General features: G+C 42.7%; 1 protein-coding gene across 1 annotated transcript in view; it reads left to right on the top strand.

Annotated features, from left to right (window-relative positions):
* The window catches only part of COL14A1 (collagen type XIV alpha 1 chain), a 278,477-nt gene that overhangs the window by 33,910 nt on the left and 230,046 nt on the right, over positions 1 to 14,521 (top strand). Inside the window, exon 3 of the mRNA XM_082259358.1 lies at positions 6,989 to 7,104. Coding sequence (XP_082115484.1) covers positions 7,017 to 7,104 — 88 coding nt within the window. The 5' untranslated portion in view covers positions 6,989 to 7,016. The remainder of the gene's footprint in view (positions 1 to 6,988; positions 7,105 to 14,521) is intronic.

Here is a 14,521-nt window from a genome sequence, read left to right as displayed (position 1 = left end):
CAGGAGAGTTCAGGTACAAATTGTTGAAATATTTTCCATCTGCTTTTTTTACACGCGTTACATTCTATTAGGCTGAATTGACTGCGGGCTAAAAGACAAAGCTTGTCCCATATCTCCAATTCCGAACATGCACTGTTCCAGAGTTCAGGCATGTGCCAAACTATAGATATTAGATGGCTTTTACTGGTTCTGCGCACACTGAGACATTCTAAGCGAACTTGTATTTTATCTTACTATATTTTGGGGAAGCCAGACACAAATTAACCGATGAAGGTAATAATGAAAGACAGACCTCCAGGACTGGAGCCCCATTACATGGCCTCTAATAAATAAAGTGCAAGTTCCTTGATGCATATTAATCAAATGCTTCACATTCCACATGTCATTAGCCGCAATTGTTTCTGCCCTTGGGCCTACTGACAGGATCATTTCCGGACTTGTTGGGGGTTTTCTGTGCGGTCAGATGGTGACACATCTTCAAACTAATAGTGGCCACCTGCAGATTCATTATTAGAAAACGATTACCCCTAAAGGAAACTGGTCATGAGGGAAACATACAGGCTGCATTTTCCAACCTATCCTAAAAATATTAGTTCCCTGGCTGTCAAACCTTAGCAAGTCATACACTGCTCAAATTTCGGCCAGTCCCTGCTGGTTCTGCAAAAAAATTGAGCAATGTATGGCCCTGCTGGCACTGCTTCATATAACAAAATTCAATTGTTAAAATTACTTTTGAGGATTGGGCCTGATGGGAAATTGTCCAATCAGATGCAGGCATGGTTGAAAGATGGTTTTCAGATTACAGTTGTCAGGCGGGGGAGAATTCATCCATTTGTGCTCAATAGGGGATTGGAGGACTTAAATTATGAGCAGCGTTTACAAGCACTTGATTTATTTTCCCTAGAAAAGAGACACCTGAGAGGGGACATGATAGCAATTTACAAATACCTTAATGGTAATCTCAGCATAGAAAAATCTATTCAGTCGCATAGAGTGTAAGAGGACACGAGGCCATTCAATGCAATTAGAGAAGAATTGATTTAACCTCAGGCTACGCAAGGGTTTTTTACAGTAAGGGCAATAAGATTGTGGAACTCGCTTCCACAAATGGTAGTAACTGCGGGGAGTATGGCTACTGTGTCTTTATCCAACCTTCGACTACTATGTAACCATGGACATCCACAGAACATTTTTCAGGGGGGGGGGGCATCATTTTAACCACTTTACCTCCGCTCACTGTGCCTCTACTGCGGCACAGTGGCTCGTTATCGTCCAGCGACGTAGACATACGTCGCTGGACTCCTCCCCCTGTAAGCGGCGCTCGCGCGCCGCCGGAGGCGCGCTCCCGCTGTTTTCATTCACAGCGGGAGTCGGGCCAGGGGAGGAGCAGTGGCGATCGCCGCTGCTCTTCCCTGATCGTCGGGGAATCTAGTTTGGAGATCCGCCCGCCTGTGTAAACAGAGCGGGCGGATCTCCTAAGTGACAGGGAGTGACAGATCGGAGTGTTCAGCGTAGCTGAACATCCGATCTGTCCCTGACTCACTCAGTCACCTCCCCCCCACACGTCAGTAAGCACCAGGCATACATTGACCTCTCCAATAAAATTAACCCCTTCCCTGCCAGTGTTATTTTTACAGTAACAGTGCATATTTATAGCACTGATTACTGCAGTAATGTCACTGGTAACCCCAAAAGTGTCAAAAATGTCAGTCAAGGGTCCGGTCCGATCTGTCCGCCGCAATGTCGCAGTCCCGCAAAAGAAATCGCAGATCGCCGCCATTACTCGTTAAAAAAAACCCACCAAAAATGACAGAAATCATTCCCTTAGTTAGTAAACGCAATAACTTTTGCGCAAACCAATCAAAATACGCTTATTGTGATTTTTTTTTACCAAACATAGGTAGCAGAAAACAAATTGGCCAAAAATTAAAAAAAAATTAGATTTTTACATTTTTTTGGGGGGGAATTTCATATAAAAAAATGTTAAAAATATTGTTATTTTTTCAAAATAAACGCTCTTTTTTTGTTTATAGCGCAAAAAGTAAAAATCGCACAGGTGATCAAATACCACCAAAAGAAAGCTCTGTTTGTGGGAAAAAAAGTACGTAAGTTTCGTTTGGGTACGGTGTCGCACGACCGTGTAATTGTCAGTTAAATTCGCACAGCGCCGAATCGCAAAAAGTGGCCTGGACGTAAGACAGCAAAATCCTCCGGTAGTAAAGTGGTTAAGGTCACCTATGCTCTGCCCCTTTTCAACAATGTCATGAAGGGGAGGGTCTTAGTCATTTTACTTATTTTGAGTATTTATTTGTAAACAGCAAAAAGCAGCATTTATTTTAAAGCAAAAAGATATATATATATATATATTGATCCTGTTCCCTTAAAGCATGTTATACAGCAAAGTGCTTTGCTGTGTAATTTGGCCCCTTCTATCACCTAAAATACCTGGCTGATCCTGTCTGGTTTTGTCCTCCCCTCTGTAAACTGACCACGGTATAACATGGCTGCTGAGCCCTGACACTGTGGTCAGTTTACATGCCTCCGTTATCCGCAGCCTTCCTGTCCTCCTCTGTCCTCTCTCCCCCCCGCCTGTCTTCCTGTCTGCTCCTGTGTCAGTGCCCCCCCCCTCTCCTCCTGCTGCTGTAGTTTCATTTAAAGTTTCTACAGTCTGTTTAATAATCCTGTGTGCCCCTGTGTCTGTGTTTTATAAAAATAAGCCATTCGTTACAAGTTTTCAGAGCACCACTCATCGCTCACGTGACCCGTCACCTCTCTCCTCCTCTCCCCCTCCTGAATGACATCAGTGAGGAATTCTGGGCCCCGCCCGCTGAAGGCAGTTGTCAGATGGGAAGAGGAGAGAGCCAACGGGTCACGTGAACGGCGCTCGGCCCTCTGAAAACTGGTAAAGAATGGCTTATTTTTTAAAACACAGACACAGGGGTACACAGGATTATTAAACAGACCAGACAGGATGGTATAAAGTGGCTTAACATTAACAACCACTTGAAAGGGGAAGTTGAGATTCCGGGGGGGGGGATTTGCCCCCCCTTGCCCCTACCTGTGGATGCCCATGGTGACGCGGATAACACATCTCTGCGGTTGGAAATCGGAATGCGTTTCGGGAGGCACGCTCCCTTCCTCAGAGCTCAGAAGAAGTGCACTAGCATTGGTACCCTTCTTTCTTTCTGTTTTTAGCCTTGAAAAAAGCATTTTCAGGAGGTCAACATTTTCCTTCTATGGTAAATGCAGGACTGGCCTGAGACATTGTGCTGCCTGGGTCCAAGAATAAAATTCTGCCCCCCCCCCCCACCAAAAAAAATCACGCTTATCAAAGGGCGTGAGCAGAAGAAGGTGGGTCGGGCACAAGGCCAGCCGCATCTTCTCCTCCAGTTCCACCCAATAGAAATGCAATCAGCGCCCGAACATCAGCTGTGGGAGAGGGATCTTTGCTCTCTGTCTCCTGTGGGTACCCCGCCCCCTCAGTACACACATCTGAGCTCTTCACGTGTGCTCGGGTGTTTACCAGCCGGTGTTAGACTGTGTGTGAGCACCCTCATGCCCGGCAACTATTAGTATGTGTGTTGAGGCCAGCAGGGCGGCCTTTTTACAGGGCAGTGGAGTGGCCTGGGGGCAGTTGTCACATACAAAATTGTGAAAAACAATCTTGGGCATCAGTTTGCTGCCCCTCTCAAAGAGCTGCCTGGGTCCAATGGACCCAGCAGGACCCATGGTAGGGCCGGTCCTGGGTAAATGTACTATAATATCTTTGTTGTTTGGATAGGTATGTATTCGTTTATGTGTATCAATTATTTGAGCTCAGGTTTACTTATCCAACATTTCATAGCTCTAGCAAAAAGAATATGTAAATGAATAAAAAAAAAAAAAGCCAAGTAAATGTGTGTCTGTCACTGGTTATGCAATCCACACGCAGTATTTCTCACTCCTCAGCCTGATATGAAGCTTGAACACATGGCAGGAAGGTGTTTTGGCTTGCTACTGTTTGCCTGAGGTGTCAGGATCATATGGCGTGTTTCTGTATTTCACTGCAGGTTTTGCCAAATTAAATTGTTCTCTTCATGGCTGTGAGCTAATCTTCTGATCTTATAACTCAGCTCTTTCACACAGTGACATAATAGCGGGCTATCAGAAGTAATAAGAGCAGAACTCCAGGATAAGCAAATAAATACAAGAGGCATGATGCGTATTCCTAAATTGTGGTGTAGCATATAGTGTGAAACCTGTGCAGGAGCTGCCTGTAATAAAGACCGCTCACTGCTGCTCTCTCTCCTTGTGTAGGGTGACTGGTCTTGTCTCCACCCCCTCCTGTAGTTTTCTGCAGGCAGCCTGAAGTGGGTGGGTGGAGCTTGCTGGGTTCCTCCCACAGCTCTGCTCTCTGCACAGGCTATGTACAGCACAGTGATTATGTCATTGCTAATTTTACATGGTAATATCAAGGTTTACAAAGGCATTTGGTGCACACAAAGTAGATTTATACCCTTTGTGGCTATTGAGGAATATATTTACATAAAGGTTTTTTATCCAGAATTTAAATCTAATGGGCAGAGATGTATAGTAACTAAGTAGAACTACTTCACTACTGTACTTAAATACCGAAAGTCGGTATCTGTACTTTCCTAGAGTAGAAATTTTTTCTCCTACTTCCACTTTTACTTCACTACATTTTTTCGATGATTTCAATACTTCTACTCCGATATTTTTTTTTTGTGCTGCATAGTTACTCGTTACTATTATAAAAATTACCACTGCCAGAACAGTAGATGGCAGGTTTTAATGAAGCTCAAAACATGTGTATTATCAGCGCATACGAAAATAAATGCTACTGTATGTATAAATAAAAGCTGCATTTGAAATAATAAAAAACAATATGATGTTCAAACTTTTGACTTCTTTCTTTAATAACTACATAACACAGTACTTGTACTTTTACTTTCAGTACTTGAGTAGCAATTTTTTTTTCAAAACTACTGGTACTTTTACTTTCAGTACTTGAGTAGCAACATTTTTTAAAAAAACTACTTGCAATACTTAAGTACAAAAAATGTTGAATACTTTAGTACTTCTACTCAAGTCACTTTTTGATCGAGCACTTCCACTTCTACTCAAGTCACTTTTTTATCGAGCACTTGTACTTTTACTCAAGTATGGGTTTCGAGTACTTTATACAACTCTGCTGATGGGCCTCTGTCGTTCAGTTCTGACCAGGATAGCTGATTGTTTGATTCTTCTTCTTGTACTTCATCATAAAGGACGTACTTCGACGAAAAGTCTGAAGGTTCAAGAGTATACCAGGCCACGTGTCCTCAACAAATGGTGCTCTTCCCCACAACCCTGGCACTATGTACCCCATACTCATTCACTTGGATGAGCCAAAATCTGAGGGTTCCCTTGTTTAAAGGGGGCTTTCAGATTCTAATAAGTCATCCTCTCACCCCCACAACAACCAGGTCAGGGTTATGGGGAAGAGGCCCTTATCCGCTTCAACATGGGGACAAGGTGCTTTGCCCCCATGTTGAGGGCATGTGGTGTGTTTGAGGGGGGAGGGGGCAAATGCTTATCCTCCCCTTTTCTGGGCTTGCCATCCTTTTGATGGCTTGCATGCTTGTATAAAGGCCTGGTATGGGTTTTGGGGGGACCTATTTTTTTTACATTTTTTTTTTTTTGGCGTGAGGTCCCCCCACAAAATCCATACCAGACCTAAAAGGTCCTGAACAGACACAGTTGTGAACGGATCATCATTCGTTTACAACCGTTTGCCTGTTTTTCATCCGTCAATGGATGGGTGACAAATGGACAGACAAAACACCCATGTGAAAGGACCCTAAAAGACACAAAGGGCCTGGAATAGATTGGGGGACCTCACGCCATTCTGTTTCCAGTTCTTTTGTTTATATTCTGCTGACAGCAGGGATGAGTCACTGGTTGTTATGACACTGGCGGGTGCTGTCTCCTAACAACCAATGCAAAAACAGATGCAAAAATTGACCATTTGTCTGTTTACATCTGTTTAGGTCTGCTTCCTGAACAGACATGGATGTAAACGAATCATCATCCAATTATTCATTTGTCTGTTTTTCATCCGTCAACAAACAGATGAAAACCAGACAGGCGAAACGTACGTGTGAAAGTGCTTTGGATCAGACCAATCTTCTGGTGAGTATCTGCCCCCTTCTTTATTTGGCCTATATAATCTGGTGCATGCACGAGAAGAATCACACTTATAACGTGTTCAGGTAAATGATACTTCCTATATTGCTACTGGATACGTGGGGTTATATAGGCGAGCGGCTAGTGTCGTGGGCAAGTACTGTATGTCATAAGCATAGCGTTATCTGATTGCTTGTAGCTTCTGATTGGTCACGTCCAAGTAAGGTAAACTTCCTCCAGGATCTAGGTGTCATCATCTTCGGTGTAGTCCCGGATGGAGGCGCCATCTTAGTTACATGAGCTTCACGCGATGGGAGGGGGAGCTGCTAGCGGCCATTTTGAGTAAGGAATAAAAAAGCATATTTACATGTACAAAAATAGACAGAGAAAAATAGACATTTTACCTAATCCATCACAAAAGGACCCTAAAGCTGCCAGTGACATCATGAAAAATCTCTCCACCATTCAGGAGGCGAGTAGAGGTAGGTGAGTGGCATGATGATAGTGATTGGTTAACCAGGGAGTACTCAGTGCAGGCGTTCCCCTGCAATGGGTCCCAGGACAGGAGGTCACAGGAGGAATGTCTGACTGACAGGACAGTTCAGAATTTCTGACACGATCAAGAGTTATTTTTTGTACTTACTGAATAGATATAATAAAACTCTTTCAAATGTACATTAACTAGACCAAAAGAGAGGAAATATGAGAACCTAATTTTTGGCCTTTATATACACTTTAATAATAATAAAAGTAATTCATATTGTCGCTTTTATAACCAAATACATTTTTTCTAATGCAAGCAACAAAATGTTTATAATTGCAGAAGAGCTAACTGAAAACCATTGGGCAAAATGAAGGGACAACACAACCTACACACCATGATCGTTCTGTCACTGTTAGCGGTCACGGTTTTCTTCTCCAGTCTGGGGCAGAGTCAAGGTAAAACTCCTTAGGAAATAAATCCAGTTTCTCTTTCAGCTTTATCTGGTGTGCAGATGGAATTTATTCAAGTAACAGATTGAGATGTGTGAGATTTTGTTTATGAAGTATTATAAGTATGCAAAATATCACTTCATATCTTACATTCACCTTTGGCATTTGCAGTTATAAGGCCGACTTGTTTTACAATCCTATGTTGAAGAAAATAGTTGTTTTGAATGTAGCAACCAATGAGGTGTTAGTCTTTTTAACTTTTTAGAATGTGATAAATTGTTTTCTTTTTGTTAGTTTTTAATCAATCATGCTCATTGTGGATTTAAAGGCCAACTTCACCCAAAACTGATAGCTCAGTGGTTGCTGGCAAGGTGATTGACGTGCTAATCACTTAGAAGTGAGATAATCCACCAAGATTTCCATTCCTGCAAAACTGCTGCAGGCAATACAAAGCCAAGGGATGGTGTCACATTTTGTTGATAGAGGGCCAGATAAACCAAGATTGACGGTTGTTGAGGAATGCCACAATTGTCACTTACAACATCGTATTTTGGTGCATCACATGTCAAACAAACTATTTTGTTGCAGTGTATATAGTTTATTTGGCATATACAGTAGCATAATGAGTAATTGTCTTGTGCCATCATTCTCTCGGCGCCCTAATGCAAACCTTCACTGCTCCAAATAGTGACAAACTCAGGTAGAGATGACCCCTGAAAGAACTTCTGGAAATATACTGGGTCCCCAACAGTTTTTCAAAAGCTGCCTACCCTGTTTCCAGTCCCAGTACCACACCAACAAACTCGGGCTCCAGTCTGGATGTATTTTAAAGGTTTATTTCAGGCCTCAGCTGAAAATGAATAGAGGAGGGTTTAGGGTGTAGAATGCCCAAGATGTTTGGAAAACTCTGAGGATAGCTTCCTGAAAAGTTCCAGTAGTAGTTGTAGGCCCTCTGGTAGCAGCTTTACAAATACTGTATACTGATTGAGAGGTAGGTAGCCAAGTAATTTGTGACTTTATCAGTGCAGTCACAGTCTTTCAGTAGCACTTCATGGCATCTGACCCTTGATGAGTACTTAAATACCTGGAGCTACATTAGTTTAGGGGCAGCTTCTACCTAGCTCCCCTGCAACACTCTTCAGTGGAGTTTTCCCTCCTAAGCTCAGCTTCAACAGGTAAATTTCCTCAGGCCCCCAGCACATGGACCTGCTGAGACCTAGTATTAGTAGAACTTACTATACTATACTTTACTATAGTACTATAAGTAGAATTATAGGTAAAACCTTTTTTTTTCCATTTTGGATAGAGTATGTGAAGGTCATAACCCCTGTCAGTTTATTTTTTTTGCCATCTATGTTCCATTGGGAAGATTTCCCCATCATTTCCTGTTCCATAGTCAAAATAGGAAGTGACAGGAAATCCCTACCAATTAAAGCGGAGTTCCACCTAAAACAAAAAAAATTACATAAAAATAACCCCGGGACAGTCAGGGCTAGTGCATTCCACAATGGATAGCCTCTGATCTGTCCCGGGTTGCACTTACCTTTTAGAAGAAATACTTACCTTGAAAATGTCTTGTCCAGTGCTGCCATCTCAGGTGTGGGCAGCTGAAGCCAGCCCGATCCTCTTCTGCGTCCTCTTCCGTCCTCTTCGGTCCCACGATGCACTGCACCGGCCCCGCCGTCACTTCCGGGGCTGCAGCGGCATGCCCAGAAGCTGTTTAGCAAGGTATGACGGTGCCTGCACCGGAACTGACGTCGGGGTCGGTGCAGGCGCATTGATTCCTGGGAGCGATGACGTTCAGCTCCCAGGAATCATTGCAAGCCAGGAAGCGACTGCGGCGGCCATGGCCGCAGAGGGAGGAAGAGGGAGTAAGGTAAGTATATTTTCTTCTAAAACAAGGTAAGTGAAAAAAAAAATTGCGACTATCCATTTGTTTTTCAGGTGATTCGGAGCAAGAAGATGGACCGAAGTTCAATTTTAGGGTGGAACTCCACTTTAAGGGAATCCCTTGGGGACCCCCAGGTCCTCAGAATTTGTGTCCCCATTGAATGTTTTTTTCTCTACTACCTTTTTGAGGACAACCCAACATGTGGGATTTTCCTTTACTTTCATTTTCAAAGATAATAGTAAACAGGACAAATAGAAAAGGAACATCTCCCTAACAAGGGTGCAGAAACCAATAAAAACTGGCAGGTGTTCTAATTCCTCTCCATTCCATCCAAAACTAAAACAAAAAATGTTTGCCTTTAGCTGTACTTTAACTTCCCTCAAACACAAATGCCTCCTCCTAGGAGGAAGCCCCAGAGGAGAGAGACTCTGATCAGCTCCTCCTGAATATTTATCTTTTCCTCAGCCACACCTTTTAGGTCAGCCTCCCAGGGATTGGCTATTGGCCAATAAACATTCATAAATCCATTATTTGATCCTCCCTATTGCTGGAAAATACTTCCAACAGCAGGCAGATGTAATCAATGATTGTTTAAAGGTAACTTGTTGAGACCTAAAAGATGGATCACAACTCTGCTGGCTACAGCTCAGTAATAACACTACAGTTAACCAGTCCAGGGCAGGGGGGGGGCTACACTCATTTTTTACCATTTTTTATTTGGCACAAATTGTGAGAATGTTTGTGTGATAAGTTAAACTTAGGATTGTTACATGTGCTACACCAGTGATAGCTTTCATGTCAAACCCTTCAAATAAACTATTATTTGGCACATGCAAAAAAAAAAAACAGGTTTCGGTTTGCCAAATTTTCGGCGTACCAACAATCATTTATCTGGCCCAGAGTCTCTGTAATATAGAGGAGAATAAACATTTGGCGGCAAAAAAAGTTAAATCCTTTCTTCTAAGACCCACAACTTCCGAAGATTTCACCAATGGAATTTATGAAAGATATAGTACTGGACCCACCAGGGTCTATGCAAAAAAGAAAAAAACGATCAGTGTTGTGTGGAGTTGGCCTCTAAGTTGTATGCAATTGCATTTGCTGTCTATAAAAATGATATTGTCAATTGAACCGCCTTTATACCATTTATACCATTTATTTGTTTTTGTTGTTTTTATGAACAGGCTTATTTATTGTTGGTTGTGATTGTGTTTCTGCTCTTTATTACTGTTTGTATTTCAGGCATGGTAAAAATTTTTAACTGTATGTATTAAATATGTATTAAAGTGAAACACTGGGGTTCAGTTATCACTGCATGGTGCTAGTAAGGACTGGAATGGAAATAATTTCAAATGCAAAGTTAGCAAATGCCAAGCTAAGCCTGATCCACCCAAACCCTACCCAGATGTAACCAGCCACACCCACATTGGAACTAAACCACACCCATTTCCCTGACACCCTGCGCTTGAGAGTGGTCTGCCCAATTCTCCCCAAGATTGGGGGATGCTCAGGGCTTTTTTTTCACATGCCATTGGACTTATTTAGGGTTCATTCACACAAACTATATTAGGCATATTTAATGTGTAGCCTGCCATTCAAGTGAATGGCTTTACGTGGCTGTACCCTTGTAAACGCTGATAATTCTTTGCATTGATGTTTGCCCCTCTGATGGTTTTCCTAAAGGTGTAAGTTTTGTGATGGGGATAAATGTTGGGCACACATTTATCCCAATGAATGCCAAAGAAGCATCTGCATTTGCAAGAGTACAGCTGGTGCAATTATTAACTTGAGAGGAAGTTGTACGCCGCATGTGCAACTCCCGGGGCAAGGGAAAGCATTGTGAGATGTATGTTCCCTGTCTGTATGCATGAAAAGGAAGCAATCATCATTGACTTGTTGAAGGTGCAGGCTTCATGCTGGTCATTGTTACCCTTGATACAAACAAGTGGTTACTGCCCTCACCTGTAACTGGTCACTGCAGCAAGGAGCATTGAAAAGTAGCGATCAACCGATAACGGTTTTTCGTTGCCAATACAGATATTTTGGCCATTGAATATCGGTATCGCCCGTTATTGGCCGATATTTTCATACATTTACAAAAAAAAAATGTTTTATTTTTATCACTTGACAGGTACTCTTGTGAAGGGGTCTGGGGGTCTAAAAGACCCCAAACCCCTCCTCTGCACTTAAAAGCATTCCAAACGCCAAGTTTGGCTGTTTTGAATGCTGTCATTTTTTTTAATTTGCCGCCGAGTACCCGGAAGTGATGTCATGACATCACTTCCGGGTTTTTACATGGAGATCCGATCAGAGCCGAATGTGGCTTTGATTGGGTCTTTGGCGGCCGAGCAGGCTGTTTGCCTGGGTCTCCCGGTGGGGCGGAAGGCAGCGGGAGGGGGGGCGTCCCCTCCCGCTCCTTGTAATGACAGCTGAGCAGCATCTCAGCCACATCGGTTGTCATTACAAGACAGCCGACTGTTGGCTATGGACGCTGGTACCGGGGTGATGCCTCTAGCTGCAGGCATCACCCCAGTACAAGCACTTTCCCGAAATATCGGCAATATCAATCACTTCAGGGGCCGATTCCGATATATCGGGGAAAGTGCAGATCGGCCCTCAATATATCGGCTTTGCCAATAATCGGTCAATCACTATTGGAAAGGCAACGCATATGAAAGGAAATTTCCAAGCTCAACTTACCGACCAGCCTGCGACCAACCGAGTCGACCTGTCCAACAGTATGATTTAAAAACAGGGGTTTAGTTGCACACATTTGCAAATACATGCGTAAGCCACAGAGCCCCGGCAAGGAACCCCCTTTTCTGTGGACCTAAAGCTGGTCATTGTTATCTTTGCTTCACTACCTGACTATCTGAGAGAAAGTATTTGCTCATTGGGTGTCCTGACACTTTATTAGCTGCATACTTGTAAGATACAAACCCTGCAACATTCCTCATTAGAACACAGAAAGCGCATAAGCTGATTATAATGAACCAGACCCTCCGATTCAGAATGAGTTTGCGATCCATCTGGTGAAACAAACAGCTATTTCTTCTGAGCAACAAAAGGTAGGAATCTGCTACAAAGTATGTCAAACTCCCGTCAATGTACAGTGATCACCCAAAAATAATTATTTTATCCTAAAAAAAAAGCTACTCTTAAATAAAAACTGTGGTTGGAGTACCACAAATCATTAATTCTTCTGTTTATAAAGGCTTCATGGCAAATAACTGCAGAGTCCTGTATAATATTTTATTTTAAGCCAGATTTGCAGAGCACCAAAACCATCTAGATGTACACTGAGAGTATATGGAGGACCTGTCAAAGCTCAAGTGAACTTTTTGTGTGTTAGCTATATACATTCCAGGTGCATTAAAATAAGAAATAAAAAACAATTCTTCAAACAACTGAATGATCCAAGCGCTCACTCCAATGGGAATAGTAGGCGTGCTGCTCTCCTCAGATGGGGAAACTCCAAAGACTATAAATATAGAAAAGAAAGGAGGCGCAAGCACCTAGTGCATTACCCTTGGACACATTTCCATTTTTTATTAAAATGCCAAAAACATACAAACATGAAGAGCAAAAATTGCATAAAATGACCCCACCACGATGTGGAAAGGACATGTCCCTATAGTAGGACTGCTGACGCGTTTCGGGAGGCACTTCAGGTTTCTGGTGTCAGGGGTCCCACTATAGAGACATGTCCTTTCTGCATCGTGGTGGACTCATTTTTTGCGATTTTTGCTCTTCATGTTTGTGAGTATGTTTTTGCCATTTTAATAAAAAATGTAAACGTGTCCAAAGGTAATGCACTAGGTGCTTGAGCCTCCTTTCTTTTCTATATTAAAAAAAAAAAAACACAGCCTGAGTCAAAAAAACTGTCCAATATGCTATAGAGGAGAACCCTTGTTCACTACCTGGAAGCAGTGGTCTCTCTGCAGAAGTCGGACAGCTGCCCATCCCTCTAGCTGAGTCAGACTTATACATTAGCCCTCTAGCTAGTAACGATGGCTCTAGCTCTGATTCAGCATTGTGCGTGTCCAGCCTCTATGGAGAGACTACTGCTTCTATACGGAGAACCAATGTTCCATTCTGCAGCTGCTGGCAGGGGACAAGCTTTTTTACTCAGGCTGTGGCTGCTTTCCAAAGAAATCTAACTGTAAGACTTTTGATTTAATGCATCTGGAATGTAAGTTGGAATAAAGTGAAAATTCAGTTTGGCTTTATCCTTAATGCAACATCCAGTTGTAATTAAGCCCCTGTGTGAATGTTTCACTGAATTTTGTACGTGATGCTATTAATTTATTGGATAAATAAACATAAAATGTATATTTTGTGCAAAATGTTACTGTAACGTTAAATACGCCCATTTATTTTACAGATTTTATATGTAACACCATTATAGTTGTGTCAATTTTCTCTGTCTCATAGATTTTTTTATTTGATATTATGAACATTTATATGTATTTATTCCTAACAGACAAAGCTGCAGATGGTTAGTATTATTGAGCAGTGAGAAACATAGCAGCCAATCAGATTTTAGTTTCCTGCAGTTGTGCAATGAAAAATTAGTTCTGATTGGCTGATGAGGAACTTCATATTGACCTCACACAGTAAAATGATTTTGTCTCATTGAATGAGCCTGTTTGTCTTCAGAGTGTAACAAGTCTTCATTATCACAAGTGGCTTTGTCAGCAAACAAGAACTGTTTTATAAGGCCAGTCCACCAAAAACGAATATATGCATCACTGTTTTGAGAGTCTCACCCAAAAGAAATGGGACTTTCCTTGTTGCTTGCTTATGAAAATGCTAATTGCCTGGCTGTCTTCAAAATGATATTGAACCCTTCTTTTTTATGCAGTTTCAGCATCTGATATAATCATTTACGTATGCAATTTCTTTATCTGTTCCAGTTTAAAGTGACTGTAAAGTCTTGTGGTTTTATTTTTAAATAACAAACATGTTATACATATTTCCTCTGTGCAGTTGGTTTTGCACAGAGCAGCCGGATCCTCCTCTTCTCGGGTCCCTCTTAGCTGCTCCTGGCCCCTCCCTCCTGTCGAGTGCCCCCAGAGCAAGCAGTTTGCTGTGGGGGCACCCGAGCCAAACTGCAGCTCTGTGTGTCCATTCAGCCTCTCCTTTGTTTCCAATCGGGAAACAGGTCTCAGGACCAGCCACCTGATTGGCTGGGAGGAGAATAAGTGTGATAATAGCGAATATTCATTTGCTATTGTCACACAACTGGGTGGGCTTGGGGCGCAGTGCTCTGCGCCCCGAGCCCACCCTTTTTTTGAAGCCTATTAGAGCCTTTGGCTCTAATCACGTGCTTAAAAAAAAAAAACCCTCATTGGAATTTATGCGTCCGGCGCCCTGCATGTAGATTAGGGGCAGGACGCATGGATGGGTGGCGGCACCCCTGCGCTCCAATGGACCAGCCGCCACTGCGCTGGATAGAGATGGGGCTCAGGTAAGTATTAGGAGGGCTGAGGGGGCTGCTGCACACAGAAGGCTTTTTGTCTTAATGCATAG

This window comes from Pelophylax lessonae, assembly GCF_965119305.1.
Source record: "Pelophylax lessonae genome assembly, chromosome: 5".
NCBI lineage: Eukaryota > Metazoa > Chordata > Amphibia > Anura > Ranidae > Pelophylax > Pelophylax lessonae.
This window is presented reverse-complemented; position numbering and strand designations above follow the sequence as displayed.